The sequence below is a fragment of the Anoplopoma fimbria genome, chromosome 11 (genome assembly GCF_027596085.1).
Source record: "Anoplopoma fimbria isolate UVic2021 breed Golden Eagle Sablefish chromosome 11, Afim_UVic_2022, whole genome shotgun sequence".
NCBI lineage: Eukaryota > Metazoa > Chordata > Actinopteri > Perciformes > Anoplopomatidae > Anoplopoma > Anoplopoma fimbria.
The window spans coordinates 23,083,318-23,106,154 of record NC_072459.1 but is presented as its reverse complement, the minus strand read 5'-3'; the positions used below and the strand labels follow the sequence as shown (position 1 = coordinate 23,106,154).

The following is a 22,837-nucleotide window of genomic DNA, read 5'->3' as shown; positions in this document are numbered from 1 at the left end:
TGTGTGTGTGTGTGTGTGTGTGTGTGTGTGTGTGTGTGTGTGTGTGTGTGTGTGTGTGTGTTTGCTGGGCATAACGTACGAAGAGGAAAAGAAAGAGGCTGATAGAAGCTGAGGGATGCGAGTGACGCAAGTGCAGACGGGAGGAAAAGAGACGGATGTGAAGCGACAAAGCTGGAGGAACAGAATGTGTGACGAGTGAGGAAAAAATTAATAAAATAAAAAGTCATGCAAACTTAAACGAGGTTTGGAGCATTTGTCTGTTGTGTCTCCTGCCTTCACTTTCCTCGTTCCCTCCAGCATCTATTCCTCCTTTTCCTCTTTAACTCTTTAACTCATCCCTTCTCCTCCCTCCTTCCCTCCCGCCTTCTTTAAATTCCCGCCTCCTGATTAGAGAGGAGTGACCCTTGCCCTATTGACTGCGCGGGCCAGACGAATAAAGCAAACATTAAGTCACATTTTCTTTTTTTTACGCTGTAAGAAGGGCGCATTACTCTGAGGAGGACAGGACGGCGGCCATGATGGAACGGAACGCCAATGATGGAGCACCTGCCTCTTTAGTCTAATGAGAATCCTGGGCAGGTAATAATTTAATACCGCTGAGAAGAAACGAGGGAGAGGTGGAGCCAGCGTGCTCTGAGTTTTCAGGTTATCTTGGATTAAAGGTTTTCTGTGGGCACGAGAATCCCATTTGTTTCTATATAATCCCTGTTTGCCTTACTGCACCTTTGACATTTTTTTTCATATCCCTCGAAATATTTAAATCCTTTATAAATAACAAACTTACAACAACACACTAAATAAATAAAGTAAAAGCACTTGTGCAGTAAATTGGCTCAGAGACATAATAACAGGTTGATAGATGTGACATAATTAGACTTTTTCTGTTGTAGCTGTTAATGTTGGAGCATTTATGTGGAACCTGTGTTTGTCCATCACGTCCCGGCTGGTTAGTTTCAGCTTTGTAAAAGCCCTAAATAGACTTTTCTTTATTTTTGGGCAGTGCACCTGCAGTTTGGACACGGATGTTTTGTCCTCTTTGAAGCTCTGTGAGTTAGTTGTCTCGTGTTGCTTTCAAAACTTGTATATCAAAGCACGAATGCTAAACGTGCACTGAACGTAATGTGACCTAACTTTGTAGCCATGTGATTATATCAGTCTTGTTTTCTGTTTTTAATTTTTTTAGTACACTGCTACATGTCTGGCATCCTTTTTTGGAGATTGATAAATTAAGTGTTTCATAAAAATCATGGAAGATTTATTTCCTTCAGTAACTTCTTAATAACATTTTTGTATTAATTGCATACATTTAGTGTGCGAGGACAAGTATGTATGACATGGAATACATTTTTCTAATTAAGGCATTAATGTAGTTATTTAATGAACATATTAGCAAACTGGAACTGGGGATTTTCAATAATACACTAAATACGAGACGGTAGGCACGTGTTTTGGGATCTGAATACCAGTTATGACCTTAACAGGCTGTATTTGTATACGTGCATGTACATGTATGTTATTGCTATTACATCACCTCATTTACTGGACTGAAGCCCGGCTTACCTGCTCACTAAATACTGTTACTCCACTCGCCCTCAGCCGGGGATTGTGCAACACATTACGGCTGCTTTCAGAGTTCATACCCTTAGAGTGCTCTCAGAGGCGCCAAAGCTCCTCACGCACACTCGCCATCACGCAAAGCACAGCACTGTACCTCCATTACCTGCAGAGGGATTCATCAGGTGACTGTAGCCGGCCTGCCTCTCTCTATGTGGTTCACATTGTTGCTTGGCTTTACAGTTCGTATGTGACTTAGCTGCATTCCAATTACATGTGTTATCTTGGTAGTCTCACACTTTATGTGACTAAAATCAGGCGCATTTCTTTTACTGTGAATGCTGTGTTTTCATACTAAGGTTGTAAAACAAACCCAGTGGCTAAGGTGCTAAGGTGCTAATGTGCGTGTGTGTGTATTTATGCACCACAGTGATACCATCATGTTCTGGCAGATATTTTTAGCATCTTTTCAAGATGAATTCATTTTAAGAATTCAGATTCTTTGGATGGAGAATGATACAGAGGAGAGACATGAAGAACCACGAGAGCAGAACAAGGTGAGAGGTAGATACCAATACACAGATAGTGTAGTATAGAAAAACACATCTGAAATGTACCCCCCCCCACCCCTCTTATCGCTCGCTGACATGCACGCCGGATGACACGTCGGCGTCTGTACGTCCAATAAATACTTGTCATTGCGCCCAAATGTTTCGCTATTCATAGGAATCTTGTGTGTGCGTGAGTCACCAGCACAGTTTCCAGATGCAGGATCCAACATGTGTTCAGTGGCACAGTGTGTGAGAGAGAGAGAGAGAGAGAAAGAGAGGATGTGACTGCCAAAAGCTGGCTTCAGTGCCACAGCTGGTGTGTTTTTGTGTGCGTCTGAATGTACACAGGTGCGCCCTATGTGTATGTGCTCATCCTTCCAAATGCGCATGTTTGAGCACGCTGCAGCACTGAAAGTGGCAGATGTGCACTCATGCATGCGCACAGAGGCAGAGCGAGGGAGAGGAAGAGCGGCTCACGCCTCCACGGTGTGTATTCTGTGGCTGCTGTTGCAACCAACTGTCAGGCAGAGCGGAGGGGAGGGGGTGAGACACGGAGGGGGATGGGAGCAGGCTGACTAGGTGTGAAACCATAACCAATGCTTATGGATGTAGAAAACCATATATCAGAGTTGTATATTCGTATGAAAGCACGGCCAAGAGGTTAATCTGCCAATAAAGGGTTTATAGGCGGCTTCCATTCATTATAGATCCATCTGTGGATCAGCAGCTGGAAAACATGTGCTCTTATTGATTATTTCTAACCATCATCATTCAGGATGATCAAACCCTCGTCATCTAAATGTTTAATTGAATCCCCAAAAGTATGTGCCACTGCAGGCCTGGGTTCAAACATCACCAGCATGTCTTTAGCTGCTTTCCTTCATTTCCAACTGTTTTCATTAATTAAATTAAAAAAAGACTTCTTGGCTGCGAACTCTGTGTAGCTTGATATATCCACCAAAGAGGAGCTGAAGTCAGGTCAGGCAGAATATTTGCACTATTTTTATCGGGGTTGAGTTTGGCTCCAAAAAACAGAGAGAGGCAACAGGAAATTAGGGTCAGAGAAATGTAAATTCCTCAGGAAAGTTTATATGTTTATAAACACAACACAAATTACTTAACATCAAATGTTTTTCTTGGAACTTTGTCTCTATTTTCTCTGCTACAATACCAAATGACATAGTTCCATGTTGAGTCTTTCAAGGGCATCAATAGGAACCTGTAATAAAGTGGCACCAAATGACCTGAAAGAAAGTAAAGACTTCAGTTAAAAATGTGAATCCAATTGTAGCTGGTGACTTTGTAGTGGATTTAAGTTACAAAATGTCCCTCTGAAATAAAGTGGAATAAAGAAGCATAAAATTAAAATACCCAAGTAAAGTCAAATATTCCCTCCACTACGCTTATTATACCAAGAAAAAAAATGTATGAATCTCAGCAGCAGTTTTTCAGCCAGTCTCTCCTGTGTCCTACTCTTCCCCTCCCCTTTCTCCTCCCCCTCAAAAGGTCAAAGGTGAGCTTTGCTGGCATGACATTTGGACGTTGTTGCCAAAGCGATTCTGCCGTTGGATCGGTGCGTTCCACAACTGAGCGGTGCTCTCTTATTTACAGTTCTGTCTCTCCTCCCTCACATTCATGTTCTCTAGTACCACTGTATGTACCCACCATCACTATTGACACAGCACACGCTAAACCTTGTCTCTCTCTGCTCCACCTATTATCTCGGCCCGCTCCTTCTCTTCATTTCATCTGGTTCTTTGTAAATGCCGTGTCCAGCGGTGTGAAATCTGTTAATCGATCGTGACACTGATTGGGGGCCGCTGTTGTAGGGTGACTTTGGCGACATAGAGAGAGAGAGAGAGAGAGAGAGAGAGTGGATTGGTGTGAGATATAGTGCACGTGAGTGAGAGTGTGCACGTGCAGAAGGGGAGGTAGAGATGAAAGAGAGAGGGAGCATGTGGATGAGAGACAAGAAGAGAATAATAGATGGGTGTAGAGTGTGTGTGCGTGCGTGTGTTTGTGTGTGTGTGTGTGTGTGTGTGTGTGTGTGTGTATGTGTGTGTGCAGGGGTGGCAGGCAGAATGAAATATTCCTAATTGCCAGGCTGAAGGTTGCTGGTTGCTGGTTTAATGGCTTGATGACTCTAATGGGCCATTGTGTGCCATTTAGATATTGTTGTGGTTAAAAGGCTTTGGCAGCCACAGAGGACGCCTGTCAGGGCAGCACGCAGAGGGAGAGGGAAGACGGGGCACAAGTGTGTGTGTGTGTGTGTGTGTGTGTGTGTGTGTGTGTGTGTGTGTGTGTGTGTGTGTGTGTGTGTGTGTGTGTGTGTGTGTGTGTGTGTGTGTGTGTGTGAGAGAGACGGAGAGAAGGAGCGAAGAGACAAAAGTAGTGAATGAGAGAAGAAGAAAGAACAGTTACATCATTTTTTTCTTTATTACTACTTTATTAGGTTTTCCATTTAGAATGTCCACAGGTGGATGCACAGCAGTTCACTTACATATAGCAGATGAACTTGCTGAAGGACTGTATCACATCACGCTGTGACCACACTGCAGAATGTTTTTCTCTTACCCATTATCAAACCCAATCTACCGTTCTGACAATACCAAGAAGTGGAGACAGAGCAATAATTCCTGCTACGCTTCAGCACGTATAAAGACAGAAGATGTTTAAAAGAATAATAATGGTTTTTTTTATTTAAAGTACAAATAATTTGAAAACAAAACTTGCATAGAGACAGCAACATATATCAGAGGATGTCACGGCATAACCACGCAGAGCAACATTGTTAAACTATATTTAATCATTTTATCATAGATAGTCTTGTATTTTAATTTTTTTAACCAACCATACGTTTTCTAATTCTATTATAGTGTACTATACCATATTAGTATAGTGAAGTATTTGTGTCGTGTAGTGTGTAAAGTGTAGTAGTTTTATTGTTAACCTTTGTGTGCTGTTTGTTACAAGCTCTTACGATTTCAGTCCATGGTTACCGTGGTAACAACCAGTGTGGTTTACTACTCCATGAGCAGCGGAGCAACTGGTGTACCGGTTTACAGTGCAGCCAAACAAACTCACGTTGTTCTGATACAGCAGTCCGTCAACAAAGGCTGGAATCATGATCTGATTTTGTGATGCGCACAATGGGAGTTATTTCCACGCAGCAGATCTGCTTCCTTATTATTACTGCTTCGCAATAAAAACCTACCTCGTTTTGCCAGTTGAATGCTTTTAATGTGAAACTGCAGCAGCAGGAAATGTTTGCTTAGCATTAGCAGTAAGTAAATACAGCTGTGATATGGCATCAGGAGAGAGAACAGTGAAGAGTGAGGGTGATATCAGTGAGATAGAACAACACAGTGTAAAAGTACATGCTGCATGGTTTCCTTGTGTGCAAAAATGGCAGACTCCGCCACTAACTATGAAGACTACCATGGTGAAAAGAATCTAAATACATTAAATGCATTGTTCCCCATACAGTGATTTATTTGTGGCAGTTAGCAATTTCACAAGAACAGAGATTTCATTACCAAGTCGACGTCAAAATTCAGAAAACCTGGTTGAACTAATTTTTCTACAGTACGGCAGGTGCCAGATACACATATATTGTCAGTGCTCGAAACTGACGGTGTCTCTCACTATAGACGCATCCTGGGGAGGCACCCTATTTATTCCCCAATGATACTACATTGCGAACAACAAATCCGTGTTGGAATCGGTAGAGCGAGAGCTAGGTAGAGTTAGCTATTAGCAGCCGGTAAGCACAGTCCTGCACAGAGCTGACGGCTAACTTTCAGTTAACGTTCAGGCACTTTTCAGTAAAATTTAAGTTTATTTTTTTACGAGAAACTTTAATAAATATATAATTAAGTTGTTTGAAGATGTTGAAGTAGATGGGATTTATTGTTTTATTTTGTGAAGAAATGTCACTGGTATTGGTTTTGACTGCTAAATTTCTGGTCTACCACCACATATAGACTCTCTGAGAAACACTGTAATGGCTACGGCTGAAAAAATGCAGACCATAAGAAACAGGCTTGATTTACCTTCGCTTACAATTATGCCAACTTTACTTGGAAAAAAAATAGAGACAGAGATGTAAGATTGCAAAGAAAGCAAATGAATCCTGGGATTATGAATGATACACTCTGAAGCATTCCCAAGTCCAGCAGCAAGTGTTGACTCCATCTGCCCTGAAGCTAAACAACCTCTCACATGTCTGGTACACGATGCTCTGGCTCTCTACTCTCTTTTTTTTTTTTTAAAGCTTCACTGACTCCACTTTCTTTTTAATGAGGACAGACACACACACACACACACGCACACAGGTGTACGCGCTTGACACAGGTAACCACAAGTGCACACTAAGAAAGGATCTGATCGTGACATAGGGTGGAAGTGTCTCTACGCGTTCTCATCTTCAGAGACTGTGAAAGGGGGGGAGGGCGGCGTGCGGAGGGAAGGAGGGTTTTAAGTGCTTGTGCGCGGCGGCTTTACGCAGCAAAAACAGGGTTAATTTGTCAGGGAGGGAAGACTGGAACGGGTGAGGTAGGAGAAGAGGAGCATACAGATTGGCTTATTGTCTTAGCCCGTCTTCTAACGTGTTCTGCGGTGGAGACAACCCCCCCCCTCGCCATTCGTCACGCCAATAAAGCAGATTTGAATTTGAATTTCCATCACAGTGAATGAAAGAAACCGGGTGGTCTGTGTGAATTAGACACTAGAGAGGACTATGGAGATTTTGAAGGAAGCAGCACATAAACCTGAGTTTTTCTCTTCGGCAGTGCCTCCTAGTAATTTCTTTCTTTCATCATTCCAGTTCCGCTGAACATTTGTTCCATCTGTCGTCTAGCGGCGGTGTCGACCTCTTAGCCCCCTACTTCTCGAGGTGTCAGTGAAGGCGTCCTCTGCAGTTGCACTTGTAAAATCACTTGCGGGTGAGAGTGCCGGCTAAATGCCTGAAATGTAAAAATGCAGGGGAGAAGAGGAGGGAGATAGAGAGGCCAGTCTTCGCTTTGGGAGGGATGGGATCGGAGAGGCGAGGAGGAGGGGGAGCGGAGATGGCGAGGGTGGTCTCGCCGCTGACAGTGACTGAGAGCGAGCCTTTATCGTGTTGCCAGGAAAAGAACACAGAAGCACATATCAGCAGCGCTCACTCTATTTCCCTTTGCTCTCCACTCGCCTCTCACCCTCCTCCCCCTCCTCCTCCCCTCCTCCTCCTCACTCTGTCTCTTTCCTCTGAAGATATGGGGTTGCGTGTTTCAGTCGCTCCTATAGGCTGAAGGCAGTTTTAAGGGTAAGTGTTGACCTCTGCCACCGCTGTGTTGCGTGCGCCAATGTATCGTAGATAAACTGTGAAATTGGGGGTGAGGTGAGGAATCCCTGATCGTGGAGTCATGTGAGAGGAGATGGAGAGGGGGAGAGAATTCCGTTTTCATAGTGTGAAGTGGCAAGAAACAGCCCCAGCATGATGATGGCTCTGGGCCTACAACTGACAGCACAGACCAGGTGCACCCTGGGACGAGTGATAAATGGAGAGAGGGAGGAAGGAAGGAAGGAAGAAGGAAGGAAGGAAGGAAGGAAGGAAGGAAGGAAGGAAGGAAGGAAGGAAGGAAGGAAGGAAGGAAGGAAGGGAGAGAGAGACGGAGGGAAGGAAGGAGGAAGTGTAAGACAGAAGGAGAGGAGAGAGAAGAGAGAGACTTAGGAGGGGGAGACGAGATGGAAAAAGTTACAGCTGTAGTCAAAGAAGGTCGAGGTGGAAGGAGGGAAGGAGGCTAGCGTGAGGGAGGTAGGGACTGGAGGAGGGAGAGAGAGGGGGATAATAGGGGGAGAGACGGAGAGCCTGAGAGTTGAGGGCAAGCCAGAGCAGGAGATTGAAATCAGTGGATATGACAGGAGAGGAAGAGATAGCAGAGGACAGCCGGAGAGAGTGGAGGGGGAATAAATGGATTAATAACATCCCTCATCTGGACCTCACTGTCCCCCGTCTCCCATCACTCCCTCCCCGCCACTTCTCTCTGTCTCCCCCCCTCCTCCCCTCCTCCCCCTGCTCTCGGAGCAAGGGACAGGAAGAAAGATGTCTGACAACAGAAGCATGCTAACCTCCCCCGACTCCCTAAACCACTTTACAGCCGCCCGTGGGACACTCTGTGGTCCTCGTGAACCTCAGCGTCTTCACTGTCCCCACTCTCACTGCTCCACCGCATGACTTATCCTTCATCTTTACTGAGGAACATTTAAAAAAGCGTATTTGTGAGATTTGCTTCGTTGAAACTTCGAGGTCAGGAAGGTTAAATCTGTACATCTGTGTCCTGCAGTAGATCCGTGGGGATCCTCCTTTGAGAAAAAGTCTCTAAAATCTCTGCTTCGGTCAGTGTGGTATGGCTGAGGATGGGGTTTTACACCAGATGTTTGACAGTGCTCTACTTAACACAAACCTTTTTTTACACCTGTTGCTTTAGTCTGTCATTTAAAATTAAATTAACATTCAAAGAGATGCAATTACTAAAGTTTTATCCCAGCAAACGTCCCGACCTCATAATGTCTAAAATAGGTCCTTAAGCCTACCCCTATGACAACAAAAAAAACCTGCCACAAAACAACTTAGGTAAAAAATCATGGGTTCTCCTTAAATAATTATGTGGTTGAAAAATTGAAATGCCCACTCTGCCCCAACACTTGGTTTAGTTCACATCACATACACACATACTGACAATAAGCCTGTAAGTGTATTAAATAAACAATTGGTGGAAATCATGCCAAAATTCTAAAGCTACCAAAGTCATCAGACAGTCTGTGGTAGAACTGATGGAAATAATCATCATTGTTCTTGTATTTTAGCATAGAGCTAGAAAATCCTAGTGTTATGAGTATGATGGGATAAAATACAAGATACATAATTCAAAATAATCCTGTTTAGCTGCTTATCTCATTCTTGGACAAGCAAGACAGAGTTTTATGTTTTGATAGTGTTTTCCGCTTTAGAGAAAAAATGCTTTCAGTATGAGGACTTACCAATATGTTTGTCAAGAAGGGCTGATTATCATTTAAAAACATACCAGTGTTTACCAGTACCAATACCATTAACCTTAAAGTGACACAGATACCAGTATAATACTTATTCTGGTACCTTTTAGCCTACATAGTAAACATTTATCTTGCCTGAAATAATCTGAAATTGAGGCGTGTCCTCTTGAGGAGAAGATGATGCTGGTATCAACAAAGCCAGTGGCCTTTTGAATCAATCAATCAATCAATCAATCAATCAATCAATCAATCAATCAATCAATCAATCAATCAATCAATCAATCAATCAATCAATCAATCAATCAATCAATCAATCAATCAATCAATCAATCTGACTTTATTTGTTTATCACTTTTCATACAAATAATATTTGTATGAAATGTGCTTCACACAGTTTACACCCCCATCCACACCCAAAACAATAAGTGACTTTCTAATTAATAAAACATTTAATAATAACAGAAGAAAAAACACACAGAAGCTGGCATAAATATCTTCAATATACAATCAGGAAACCCTTGAGGTAAGATTTGAAATAAATCAAGCTCAGATTATCCTTTTACTCAACATCTCGATTTTCCTCAAATAATCCATTTGAATTTTATTTATTTATTTTTATCTGACTTTACAGGACTTTTACAAGTTTTGGTGGCATATCTGTATCCTTTGACTGGAAACGTTTTGATACTCTCTCTAGGTCTCTCTATCATGAGCAGGGTCTTGAAAACAAAACAATGGTGAGACATGTTTTCTTATAAAATGTACTCAGATGATGAAATGCTTTATTACTTCTGTAAGAAGTAGAGTGCCCTGGTGGTCGAATGGCTAAGGCACGTCATCCCAATGAAGGCGTAATGCCAAGAAATCATATTCATGAAGAAGAAAATAACATTTGCAGCTCGAGTTAGAGCAGATAATCACATTTTAATCCATTACTTACACTTTAGTTTTTTAAAAAGGCAAAAAAAAAAGGCTCCATCCTCCTAACACTTTTAAAGCTGAGCATATCCACAGAGTCTCCTGTCTGCTTAGCCAGTTTATGTCACTGCGTATCTACAAGGTCCTACAAAATGTAGTCACTCACTTTCCACCTCATTATTTATCACTTACCCTCAGACACACATTTCCAGAGACATAAAACACAGATATAAAAGCCAGACCACACGCATACATGTTGCAGGCTCACCCTTCCCTCCAGCCACCTTATTTAGTCTCCTTAGCCTAACTCAACCAGACACACTCACACACACACACACACACACACACACACACACACACACACACACACACACACACACACACACACACACACACACACTCAGACACACACACACACACACTCAGAGAGAGAGCTATTACCGTTCTACAAGGACCAGGGGACAAACAAGAGCAGCAGCAGGGAGAGCATCAGACTGCAGAGGCCCCTCGGTGGGTTCGGCTGCTAAACTTAGAGCAGAAATGGGCCAGAGAGAAACGATCCGCGCCTGTGTGTGTGTGTGTGCGTGTGTGTTAAGTGGTATTAACTTTCATTCAGACACTGTCTGATTTTGTCAAGAAACCAAACAACCTCTCCCATTTAAATTTGTCCACATCCAGTTTCTTTTGGGATTTAAGTTTATTTCTCTTCATCCTTTAAAGCCCTTGAAAAGGCACGATAGCCACACTGCAATCAGAATGTCGAGGCAAAATTAGTCAAATACTTTAATGAAGACCTGTGCTTTTTTTTTTTTTTTTTAAATGAAGGCTCAAAAAGTACTTAAAATAAGGTCACTGTTAATTAGACGATGGTCTGACAAATGTGCGAGCTAATTAAGCTTGTGTGTGTTTGATTAGAGATAAGTAGGCTTCCATGATAAGAAATGTGATGATGAGGCACGAGAAGAGCGAAGTAGCGGGGAAGGAGAGTGAGGGGAGGTTTAATTGAGGTAGAGATGATAAGTATATAATGTGTGTGTGTGTGTGTGTGTGTGTGTGTGTGTGTGTGTGTGTGTGTGTGTGTGTGTGTGTGTGTGTGTGTGTGTGTGTGTGTGTGTGTGTGTGTGAAGCGAAAAAGCGCGAGTGATCGAGCGAGGGGACAGAGAGTGATGACAGGCTTGTCATCAATACGTAATTTCAGCGCACGTGGCGATGGCGGCTCGTTCTCACATGCTTTATCTGGAATGAATGCAATTGAGGACAGTATGTGTGCTTGAATGTGTGTTGTGTGTGTGTGTGTGTGTGTGTGTGTGTGTGTGTGTGTGTGTGTGTGTGTGTGTGTGTGTGTGTGTGTGTGTGTGTGTGTGTGTGTGTGTGTGTCTGTGTGCCTGTGGCTGGGCTGAGTTTCTATCTCCTGCCCACTGTCTTTTAAATTCACTATATTCAAGCGAAGGCCAGATGTTCCCTCCTTTTCCTCCTGCTTTATCTCCCACTCCAGCTCTCTCTTATTCATCTCTCTCTCTCTCTCTGATTCTCTGGCTTCTCTCTCCATCAGGCAGTGCAGCAGCAGTCAATAGCAACCCCCCACCCACCCGCCCCTCCAACCGCCCCACTCAAGTTCAAAGGAGCCTTTTTAGGCAGGATAGAAATATGCATTGCCAAAAACCTCCCAGCAACAGACACCATCATCTCTCTCTGACTTGCTCTACCTTTCTATCTCAGTCTTTGTCTCTCTTCCACTTGCACTGCATCTCAAAGAAGAAATACCTATTTGGTTTATTAAAAATGGCTTGAAATTAATATTGTTGCTAAGAGAATGACAAGCTGTGACTTTTTTATGGGCCAATTAAGAAGTATACAACATTAACCCACATTATCTGTGGTGGTTCTTGTAAGTGATGTCAGTATTTCAGCACAGCTAATCACAACACATGGAAGGTGTAATCCACTCTGATCCATGTAGTTATCTTAAAATAACACAACGATTTGCCTCTTTCTTTTTATAATGGTTCATCCCACTTTAAAAAATAAATAATTATTAGATGTCGAAAGATTACCTTACTGAAATCGCCTGAGTGAATGACTTAGTATTTCAAAAAATAGAGATCCATCTAGAGTCTTACCCGATCCAAATAAAACCAGGATATTCAAACCCGATCCAAAATGCATTAGACCCAAAATAAACGTCATAGAGAGAGAACACCAACAGCAGCATGATGTCATGATACCTTATTCAGTCATGGGATTGAAAAGAGCAGCAAAATGAAATATAGTATTAATTGTATTCGTAATAATGCAATAGTAATATTAAAATAAATATTAATAATAAAATAATAATAATCATTATAGTAATAGTAACAATACAAAATAAATAATTAATAATAATAATTATTATTAATAATAATAATAATAATAATAATGTCTTAAGAACTATTGTAAAGACATATAAACTAATTACAAGATAAATAATTTATACTTTAAGGAAGTTATATAAAGAAAGTCCTATTCCCCCTCACCAACAAAAAAAGATTCTGTAGCCGACCGAACGATGAGATGATAATATTTGAACCAATTTAATATCTGTGAATCAAGGTCCACAAATCCATTATATATTTTTTTATATATGTTACATTTTTCGGAGACATATTGACACACAGGCCCATTGCAGTAAAAGGAGACTCTTCCTAACCAACTACACCCTGGACCTTGATATGGATCAGGTCTCAGGCAATCTTGGAAGTCATCGGCTATCAGGTCTGATGACTATTTAGCCACCGGGGGCAACACACGATATCTCTGGGGTTCAAGGTGTAGCCACCGGTATCTGAATAACAGATGTAAGGCCAAGTGCCCGGGCCTCAGACTACAAACACCGTTAATAAAATCCTGCCCAGATGCCTCTGGATTCTGCATTTATATGCAGATATCTGTTTGTAGAGATTAGTATTTGGGTGTAACCATGAGGACCTTTGGTATTTAAGCATATACAAAACACATTGAATGCACATTATATTGTTGGGTTTCCTGTGTTTACATTTGAACTCAGTATGTATTAAAATGCAGTCTGTGAGAGCGTGTTCCCAAGTACCCGTTTGTTTGCTTTATGTGATCAGTGTACAACACACTTTGCAGTTTAGCGAGTCGTGATGTTTTATCGTGCTGTTACGTGTGTGTGTGTGTGTGTTTGTGTGTGTGTGTGTGTGTGTGTGTGTGTGTGTGTGTGTGTGTGTGTGTGTGTGTGTGTGTGTGTGTGTGTGTGTGTATCAAGTGTGTGTGAGTGCTTGTGTGTGTCTAAAGCCACGCCAGTATTAGTCAGTGATTGCGGTCGTGATTTGTCATTTTGTGTCTTGTATTGTGTGTGTTTGAGTGCACTCTTCTATTTGAGGGTTGCTTTTGCATGCAGCTGTGTGTGTGTGTGTGTGTGTGTGTGTGTGTGTGTGTGTGTGTGCTTGTGTGTCTGCATACAATTGTGTGTATATGTGTTTATGTGAGAATGTGGCCGTCTGTGTTTAAAGCCATTGAAGTTTGTGTGTGTGTGTGTGTGTGTGTGTGTGTGTGTGTGTGTGTGTGTGTGTGTGTGTGTGTGTGTGTGTGTGTGTGTGTGTGTGTGTGTGTGTGTGCATATTCCTGAGCAAGATTAGAAGTGGGTCTATTTCTTTTGCAGTCACTGATGTGCCCCTGTGTGTGTAATTGAAATACCTGAGTTATTGACTCTCTCTCCCCTCCAAGTCAAATAACTGCTCCAGGAGTGTGTGAGTGCACTCATTTGGAGGTTCTGGGGCAGACCAGGGCCCGTCAACCATGGGAAACACACACACACACACACACACACACACACACACACACACACACACACACACACACACACACACACACACACACACACACACAGAGAGAGAACACACACATATGTAAGAGAGATCCCTACTGAGCCCAAACCTTCACAAATACGGACATGCTGGCGCAGCCAGGCGAAATTAGAGGCACAAAACACAACACACACACACACACACACACACACACACACACACACACACACACACACACACACACACACACACACACACACACACACACACACACACACATTGATACAGACATATAAACCACACAAACTGGTAAACATGGAAACACACATTCACATGCACGCATGTGTCCCGTCGCTCCTCTTCCTCTCTCTGACAGCACCGGTCCACTGTGGTTGAACAACTCAGGCTTAGCCTCCTCCTGCCTAAATGGCTGGCTGACTGCCTGACACACACACACACACACACACACACACACACACACACACACACACACACACACACACACACACACACACACACATACACACACACACACACACACACACACCTCAGTTTCCCTGGCCCTTCACTGCTCAGCCGCTCCGTATACAGGATCACAGCCGTCTGCCAGCCTGCCCTCTTCCTCTCCATTCATCCCATTCGTCCCTCTGTCTCCATCCCCCCCCTGCAGGCTTCAAATCTCGGCTACACCCTCGCTGCTCTTTGGACATCTCCATCTTTTTATTCTGGCTTTGCTTAACTTCTCTCTCTCTTCCTTCAGTTTCTCTCTGTTTTTCTCTTCTCTGCTCCCTCCTCTACGGCTTTATCTCTCGCCGTATCTCTCCATCTCTCTCCCCCCGTCTCCACCCTCCATTCATCCTGCCGTATTGTGTTGTTGTGTCGTATTGTTGTCCGTGTACAGTAGCCAGCGCTGACGTCAGGCCGTGGATCCACAGAGAACTCGGCCCAGAAGCGCATTCAAATCCTTGCTGGCCGGCTTCCTGCGTCTGGCCGACTGACTCGCTGGCCCGCTTACTCCCTCTGGGAATTTTAATACTCACTAAACGATCACATTTTGCCAACAGAGGTGATAATGTGGCCAGACCCTAATTATTGTTGCTATAAATAAAGAGAGGTGCTTAGCAGGACTTCATTCCACAAAAGGTTTCTTATCATTCAACCACGCTCCCACCAGTGACTTTTTTTTCTTCTTCTTTTTTTCTTTTACCACAATATCTCTCCCCCGCCTTCTTTCCCCCGCTTCTGTCTTGTTCTCCTTTTAGCATGTATTTTTTCTCAAAGGCTAATGAAAACTCTGCAGACCTCTGGCGCTCTGAATCAGTGTGTTGGACAGTACATTAATACTGTTCTTAAGAAGAGAGAGATAGAGAGAGGAAGCCAGAGGAAATGGTGGGTGCGAGGGGGGGGACAGTGTGGCGGGGTGGCGGGGCGCTGTATAGAGGATAAAGGGTGGAGCGGGAGAGCGCGAATCTGGAAATTCAATTATAACTGTGCCCCGGCAGTAATTCCACTGGTGGAAATGGGACGGCAGAGCGGAGAGAAGAGATGGATGGAGTGCGAAGAGAGAGAGAGAGAAAAGGAAAGCAGAGAAAGTTGAGGAACAAAAGGATCCAACTGAGCGCATCATTATTTCACGATTTTGAAAACATGGCCTCCGCGTTGAACTCAAATGCACGTGCTACACACTTCACACAGCACGGGACGATAATGACATGTTTTCAGCCTCGCGGATGAAGCACATTATTTGCGAGAGCATTTCCCCCCCTTGCGCATTGTAGCTCTCCACATGCCACCTAGATGGCATTGGCCCCAATCTCATTAATACAGAAACAAGGCAGCGGATCAACCCGTGTGAATCCCCTGGGAGGCGCAGGTTAGCCTTTGATGTGGAGTGAAGCGCGGAGAGAGTCCTGAGGAGCCAGAGAGCTACAACCGACTCCACTCACATACAGTCTACAATCGAAAAATGCACAACAAAATCCTTCTCATTCATAGAATTTTTCCACATTAGAAGCATGAGTATCCAAGAACATAAACACAGCAGTGTGCATGCAGGAGTTGGGCTCACCCATGCACAATAACGAGCTCATGTCGCAGGACTGCAGAGTCCTGTCTAGACTAGCATTTCTCACCTCCTCCTCTTCTTCTGTCCAGCTCAATATTCCATTTCGACACTGGTGGGGAGGCTTGATATTAGCCTGTGAGCGAATTTTATTGGCGTGCTGTGTCTGCTGTACATTCTGTATCTCTCATATTTAGATTTAGCCTCTCAAGAGGAAGGGAGTTAGTGAGTGTTTTATGTCCAGTGTGTGTGTGTGTGTGTGTGTGTGTGTCTTTGCCATCTCTCATATACTCATAGTCTTAATATCTAGCACCTCGCAGGTTACATTGAGATTGCGTTGTTCCAACACAGCTGTCATAAAGCAAATTGATGAAAATGATCAATGAGGTTTAAGGACGGCAGCTTTGAGTCCCCAGAATTTTCTCCAGCCACCCCCGTGTGCAAACTCATTAAAGGAGTCATAAAGGCAACTAATGAAAATCATGACCGGTATCATTACAAGCCCACTGGTGTCCTCTCGCCTTTCTCCCTCTGCGAGCGGGAGAATAAAGGCAGCTAAATTAATGTTCCCACCAATAATGTTACAAAACCACCGCCGTCCTTTAAGTAGTATCTGTTCTCCTCTGTGTGTAGAGCCGGCTAAATTAAAGTTCAAGCCAGTGCTGTTACGCAACCGCTCACACTCTTTGTTCCTCTTGTCTCTTTGCTCTTTTCCAGGATGACGACTCCATGTTCTTCCAGTTTGGCCCCTCCATCGAGCAGCAGGCTTCGGTCATGCTAAACATCATGGAGGAGTACGACTGGTACATCTTCTCCATAGTCACCACGTACTACCCGGGGTACCAGGACTTTGTCACCAAGGTAACGGCACTCAGCTGAGATGACACGCACAAATAATCAGGACCTGAAGGCACTTTAGTGTCACAATAGAAATATTGCAGCCCTGTTATGATAGCTATATATATTTTGGATATATATATATATCCAAAATATATATAGTTATTATTTTAATAACTAGAGTCAGGTTTGCTAAGCATTCACTGGAGCCCAACATTGGACCTCTGAACTGATAATGAAAAGTGATAATGCAAAAATGACTATAAAACCAAATTACATTGAAATAGTACGAGTCTCTTCTGTCTTTTGATCAGCCTCTTCTCCGTCCGTCCCATCCAGGTCCGCAGCACCATCGAGAACAGCTTCGTGGGCTGGGAGCTGGAGGAGGTTTTGCTGCTTGACATGTCCGTAGATGATGGAGATTCGAAGATCCAGAACCAGCTGAAGAAGCTCGGGAGCCCCGTCATTCTCCTCTACTGCACAAAAGAGGAGGCCAACACCATCTTCGAGGTGGCCCACTCTGTCGGGATCACTGGCTACGGCTACACATGGATTGTGCCCTCGCTGGTAGCTGGAGACACTGTTGTAGTGCCTGCAGAGTTCCCCACAGGTAAGAAATCTGCCATTGCAGGGATACTCCAATTCCACTTGCAATTCATAATTAAGATAAAAAAAACCTCCAAACTGCAAACACATAACATATTTCTGCGTTAACCATTGTTTTGTAACCATGTCTTCAAACTTGGGCTCCAGGCAGACGTACTGATCTAAGTGTCAATTAGTCAGCTCTGGTGCACTTTTTCACTGTATTCATGGTTGAAAATGCTGAGTCACTGCCCAGTCTTGGTGTCCAATTCATTTTTACTGTATAATCCTGGTAGCTTGATTTAACGTTGTGTCAGATGGTTAAGTTTTGTGGTTCTTACTTCCATATTCTGAAGACGGTTTGGTTTAAGATGTTTGGTGTTGCAGTGGCGTTACTGTCTGGTTAAAAATGATGCACCCTGTTCTCTGGCTTCTCTCAAATACAATGAACAATTATTTTTTAGACTACTGATCCTCAAGTGCTTGTTTTTAAAAAAAAATGACAGGTGAGGTGACGTGATGGCAATGTGTCACTCCTAAGCAGTCCAGGTCAGGTTATATTAAAAAAAACTTTGATTGGGATTGAGATTAAATTGTCTTTTGGTCTGAATTCACTCATTGAGTATATGAGTGCTTCAGGAAACTGAGTCCGAATCAGGAATTCAAATTGGATCCCATTTCTATCTGACACAATCTCAGTTTGGAAAGATGTTTGCTCGCCTTGAGCACAAATGCTAATCCCTTTGTAAGTGGAGTAATTACATTATAAACAGCGCTTGGTTGATGTTTATCTAAAGAGCGTACCATGAATGCACGCATTTTCTACATAGGTGGCCTCAGTCTGATCTCAAACTGCATCTTGATTCCTCTCTGCTATTCTCTATACGATGACTGCCTACATAGAGAGGTCAGCAGGGGTATTAAAAAAATCAATTACCAACAATTATGTGAGAAGCTTTTCATGTGTAAGAGGAAGAATGTGATCTTTTGTCTTTCATAAGTTACATTGTCTCGCTTTAAGAAGGCAATTTATTTTTTATTTCACAAACTTTATCATCAGCTAATGGAGCCTGAGATGCAATTAAAATTGTTAGGAAAGGCTACTAAGTGGACTTTATTTTGTGAAATTACCATGCCAAAGACAGGAATGAACATTTGTATTCCATCAGTGAGGATGGAGCCTGTGGTTGCAGTGCTAACAGCACTAGGGGCTAGTTTGGAAGCAGCGATGTCACGTTGCTGTCGTTGTGGATGTGCTCTTGCCCGATCACTGGTGGTGATGTTAGCCTGCTGTACAGTAACCTTACCTTCACGTTTCCTATTTCAAACCAACACGGGGTCTTTGAGATGTTATTTCCCAAATTAGGATTTTTCCTGCTAGACAAAAAAACAAACTGACCTTTCCTAATACCAAGTGAGGGAGCGTCTCTCACTACTGCCCCGTCCCTCAACACCACTGGAGGTCATTCTAACCTTTGAAGGTCAAATGTGGAACCAAAGTGACATCTAAGTTGGGGTGCAACAACCAGCGAACCTGCTCACGCAATCTGTCGGGGACACCTGTCTCATGTAACTGGACTTTCGGTACTTGGGGGTCGGACAGACTGTTTTGGAAAGGCCAACCTCACAGTGGGGATCTAACAGCTAGTGTCTGTGAAACCATAGAACTTTTTACGACTTTAGTCTGTTGTACTCTCAGTAGGACAGAAAAACTTTGGAGCAGGTTCTTAATCTACGCTGGACATATGAGCCTGATAATTTGTTGGCGTTTGGCTTCTTGATTTACAGTGAAGGGGAGATATTACACTGCTGCCTGTCCTCGGCAGTTTCTGGGAAATGGTTGCCAGGCGGAACCTGAGACCGGTGTGCCGCTGGAGCACGTAACTCAAACTTTTTTACCTCTGCTCCCTTATTGGCACCCGTGGATGATTTACTCTAAATGGGAGTTGGGAGTGCGTTTTGCGAGCCCGTTTGTGTGCCAGTGAGTGTGTTTTTTTGCGATGTCTGCCTGCGTGCATTTGTCTGAGAAATGTGCGATTGGTTTACGGTTTCATTTGGGTGAGAAAATAATGGGTGAGTGTAATGAAACGGGTTGTGTGTTCAGGCTTTTTTTGCGTGTAGCTCATACGATGGAGGCAGAGTGTATTTACCTGAAGGCCAGGGGGAACAAAACTGTGTGTCTGCGTGCCAGTTTGTCTGTTCCAAATTAAGGTTACACTCTATAAAATTTGATGTATCACCAAATCAGTTATGTAAATCACACAACAACTCCGCTCTTGATTTATGTCTCCAGAGAGATCATCGTGACTAGCTCATGTACTGCCTGGATGATTACAAAGTGGAGCTGGCAGAGTGGCTGCGCTGATGGACACAAACAAACCTCTCTCAGTTTGCTTTGAATTATCGTGGGATTAATTTTATGGGACGTAATGACGGATAGTGGGCTAAATGTCATCCACTTATTTAACGCGTGATGAATGGGATAGAGAATGTGCCTATAATCTAACATTAACAACAAAATGATAGATATTAAATAGTTTGTATTTTGTTTTAGATTAAATAAAGTTGGTGTTTTTTGTAAGGGCATCTTTTTTTGTTATAAAACATGGTTGCAGTTTGCACAGAAATAATCTAACAGTGGATGTCGAGTATAAATCCGTGTGCAGAGGGCTGAGCCTGTGCTCACAGCACTGCTGCTGCAGGATCTGTGCTTGTCGATGCTGCCCTCTGCCAACAACATGAACATGAAGGTAGGACGTTACCTAACAGCTTCAGCCATGACTTTCTATAAAACTTGCACTTTCATTAGATACAGGGACCAAATGCATTTCCCTCGAGAAAGGACAGATTTGAACAGAATACTGGCCTGAATTAACCTGTATGAATATTCTGCTGTACAAAAGCAAGAGACAGGCATTATATTTGTAGACATTTATTAGGTATTCAACCATAGAACTCAATAATTCAACAAACCCCTTATTTCTGAGTCTCCACCTCAGCATCATCAAAGCCACATGAAGCCTGTAGTGGCAGTCAACCACACCAACTTCTGAGCTAACACAGAGCGAAAGGACACCGTGGCATAGCGTGTCGGGGCGCGGCAATTTGCTTACTAGGCACACTTTTGTACCATGTGTGATGAAGAGCCACTAATCCTCACGGGTAATTCCATTGATGCCTTCCTTAAGTGGCGCTCTGGGGAACCATCTCTCCTCCCGTTCTCTTCCTTCTTTCCCTTTCCTCCTTGTTTCATGCTGTTGTTCTCTCGCATCTCTGTTGTTTCTATCTCACTATTTCAGCCTCCTCTGACTCTCTCCTAGCTCTCAACTCCCTTTTTTTCTGTTTCTTCTGCTTCTTTATCTTTGTGTCTCTGCTGTTGCCTGACTTTTTCTCTCTGCTCACTCCGTCCCTCTTGTTCCTCCCCGTCCCTCTCTCTCTCTCTCTCTCTTTCTTACTTACAGCTTTTCTGTCTCTATTCTTCCTGATCAGTTACACACTCCTGCTGCACACACTGTGCTAACGTAACCACCCAATCTGACATCACTGACAATAATAAGCTGTTTCCAAAAATACCCAGTGATACGGTAGTTCTGCCATAGCGCTCTTCAACTCAATTTGCCTGCGCATGGACGCTCTCCGTCTGCAGCCTTTGTGATTGTTCTTCTATATTTGCGTGTCTGTGACAGGGAGACAGCATTTGCCTTCAAACCAAGTCAGTAGCCAGTTCACAGGCCAGAACCAGGCTTTACAGCTGCCACAGGGCTGTTCAGCTATAACATCGCCGGTTGACATGTCTGTGTTGTGACACTAAAACATGTCCTGAGAGATGTATGACCATGTACAAATACATGCACATGCATGCACACACACACAAACACACGCAGACACATGCATCTTCCTATAAAAGAATTGTCTCCATCAAATAATAAAAGAAGTGAAGTGTGCAAAAAGGAGCACGTGACGTGAGTGAGTGAGTGAGTGAGTGAGTGAGTGAGTGAGTGAGAAAGTGTCAACAGTGTGTGACATTAGACGTGGTCCTGAAGGGCCGGAGCTGTCAGTGCTGAGGCCCCGCGAGGAGGGCAGGTTGCCAGGCCGCCTGTCTATTTCCTGCCCACTGACATGTTAGTGGACCGGCTGACATGTGGTCATACTCTGTCAGATAGATGCAGACCCACTGATGGACGGAGAGAGGGACAGATTAAAGGCAGTTAAATTGACTTGAAGGCAGTCCGTACTTTACCTCGAGCTTTGTGACCTGAACCCAGAGGCGTCCGACGGGTCCAAAACAGGAAGATCAGTCAGTTGGCATTTTCAGACGTCACTTGGTGCTGAGGGTTTAGATTACAGGGCTTTTAATGTGGAAGATTTCTGCGTTAGATTGGTGCAAAGTAAGTTAGCTGTGCATGCTAATGCTTGCAGCTAACATTAGAACAGCTAAACACACAGTTTAAACACGGGCTGGGGGATATGTAGAAAAGCACAATTTATTCACCAAATACCTTGATACCGATGTTGCGACTGAATTGTATGGTTGGCTGTTTTTTTGGTGTTTTTTACAATGAGATTTTTGATAAATGATCATCAGTAATGTGGATATAAAGACCAAGTGGGTAAAGGCAAATAAAGAGTGGCTGTGGCACATGAGGTAGAGCGCTCGTCCCGTAACCACAAGGTCGGTGGTTCGAACCTCTACAGTCAACATGCCGAGGTGTCCTTGAGCGAGACACCTAACCCCCAGTTGCTCCCCAGGTGCTTCTTAGCAGCCCACTGCTCCTCCGGGATGGGTCAAATGCAGAGAATTGTAATTTCCCCATTGTGGGACTAATAAAGGCTTAATTATTATTATTATTATTATTAAAATAAAAGCTAGAGCAGTCTGATAAATTCAGAAAGTTAAAATCAATATACTGTAATGCGGCCTTTAAAATCAGGAGCAACACTTCTAATCTAAGACAATATCTAGTCTCATTTCACGATCTGGATATAATATCGATATAATATCAATATATATTGCACAGCCCAAGTTTAACCAACTCCTTACACTTCTGCTCTAGTGTTTTCGGTTATGGAGAGATTATAAAAAAATAAAAAAACACAACCATCTGAACCGGGAGGAAAAAGCTAGACAGATCTAGTTACGCTTTCTATGATTGGACAGTTGCTGACCAGGGTAGGCGTTTAGCGAACGTTCATTAGTCATGCTGGGCAAACCAGGGCGAGGAGAGTAACAGCTTCCTTGATGTGAACCTTGAGGACAGTCCTGAGTGTCTAGCTGCTCCGCTGGATGTGCTAATTTGTGCTAATAGTGCAATTCCACGGTTGATTGGGTGGTCGCGACCCTGACATGTTCAAAAACGTTAGACCCTGTCCAATAAGGACCCGTGACCTGAAACCCAACGTGCATAAATTATTTTGAAAAAAAAAAAAGATATCCAATTTCTTAAATGGATCCAAAACAATTAGACCCCTTGAAAGTCGAGATAGCCCAGGGA

At 43.3% G+C, this 22,837-nt stretch overlaps 1 protein-coding gene across 1 annotated transcript in view; it reads left to right on the top strand.

Annotated features, from left to right (window-relative positions):
- Positions 1-22,837, top strand: part of grin2ba (glutamate receptor, ionotropic, N-methyl D-aspartate 2B, genome duplicate a) — an 80,119-nt gene that overhangs the window by 21,826 nt on the left and 35,456 nt on the right. The window contains exons 2-3 of the mRNA XM_054607748.1: positions 16,641-16,784; positions 17,100-17,370. Of these exons, the coding sequence (XP_054463723.1) occupies positions 16,641-16,784; positions 17,100-17,370 (415 nt within the window). The remainder of the gene's footprint in view (positions 1-16,640; positions 16,785-17,099; positions 17,371-22,837) is intronic.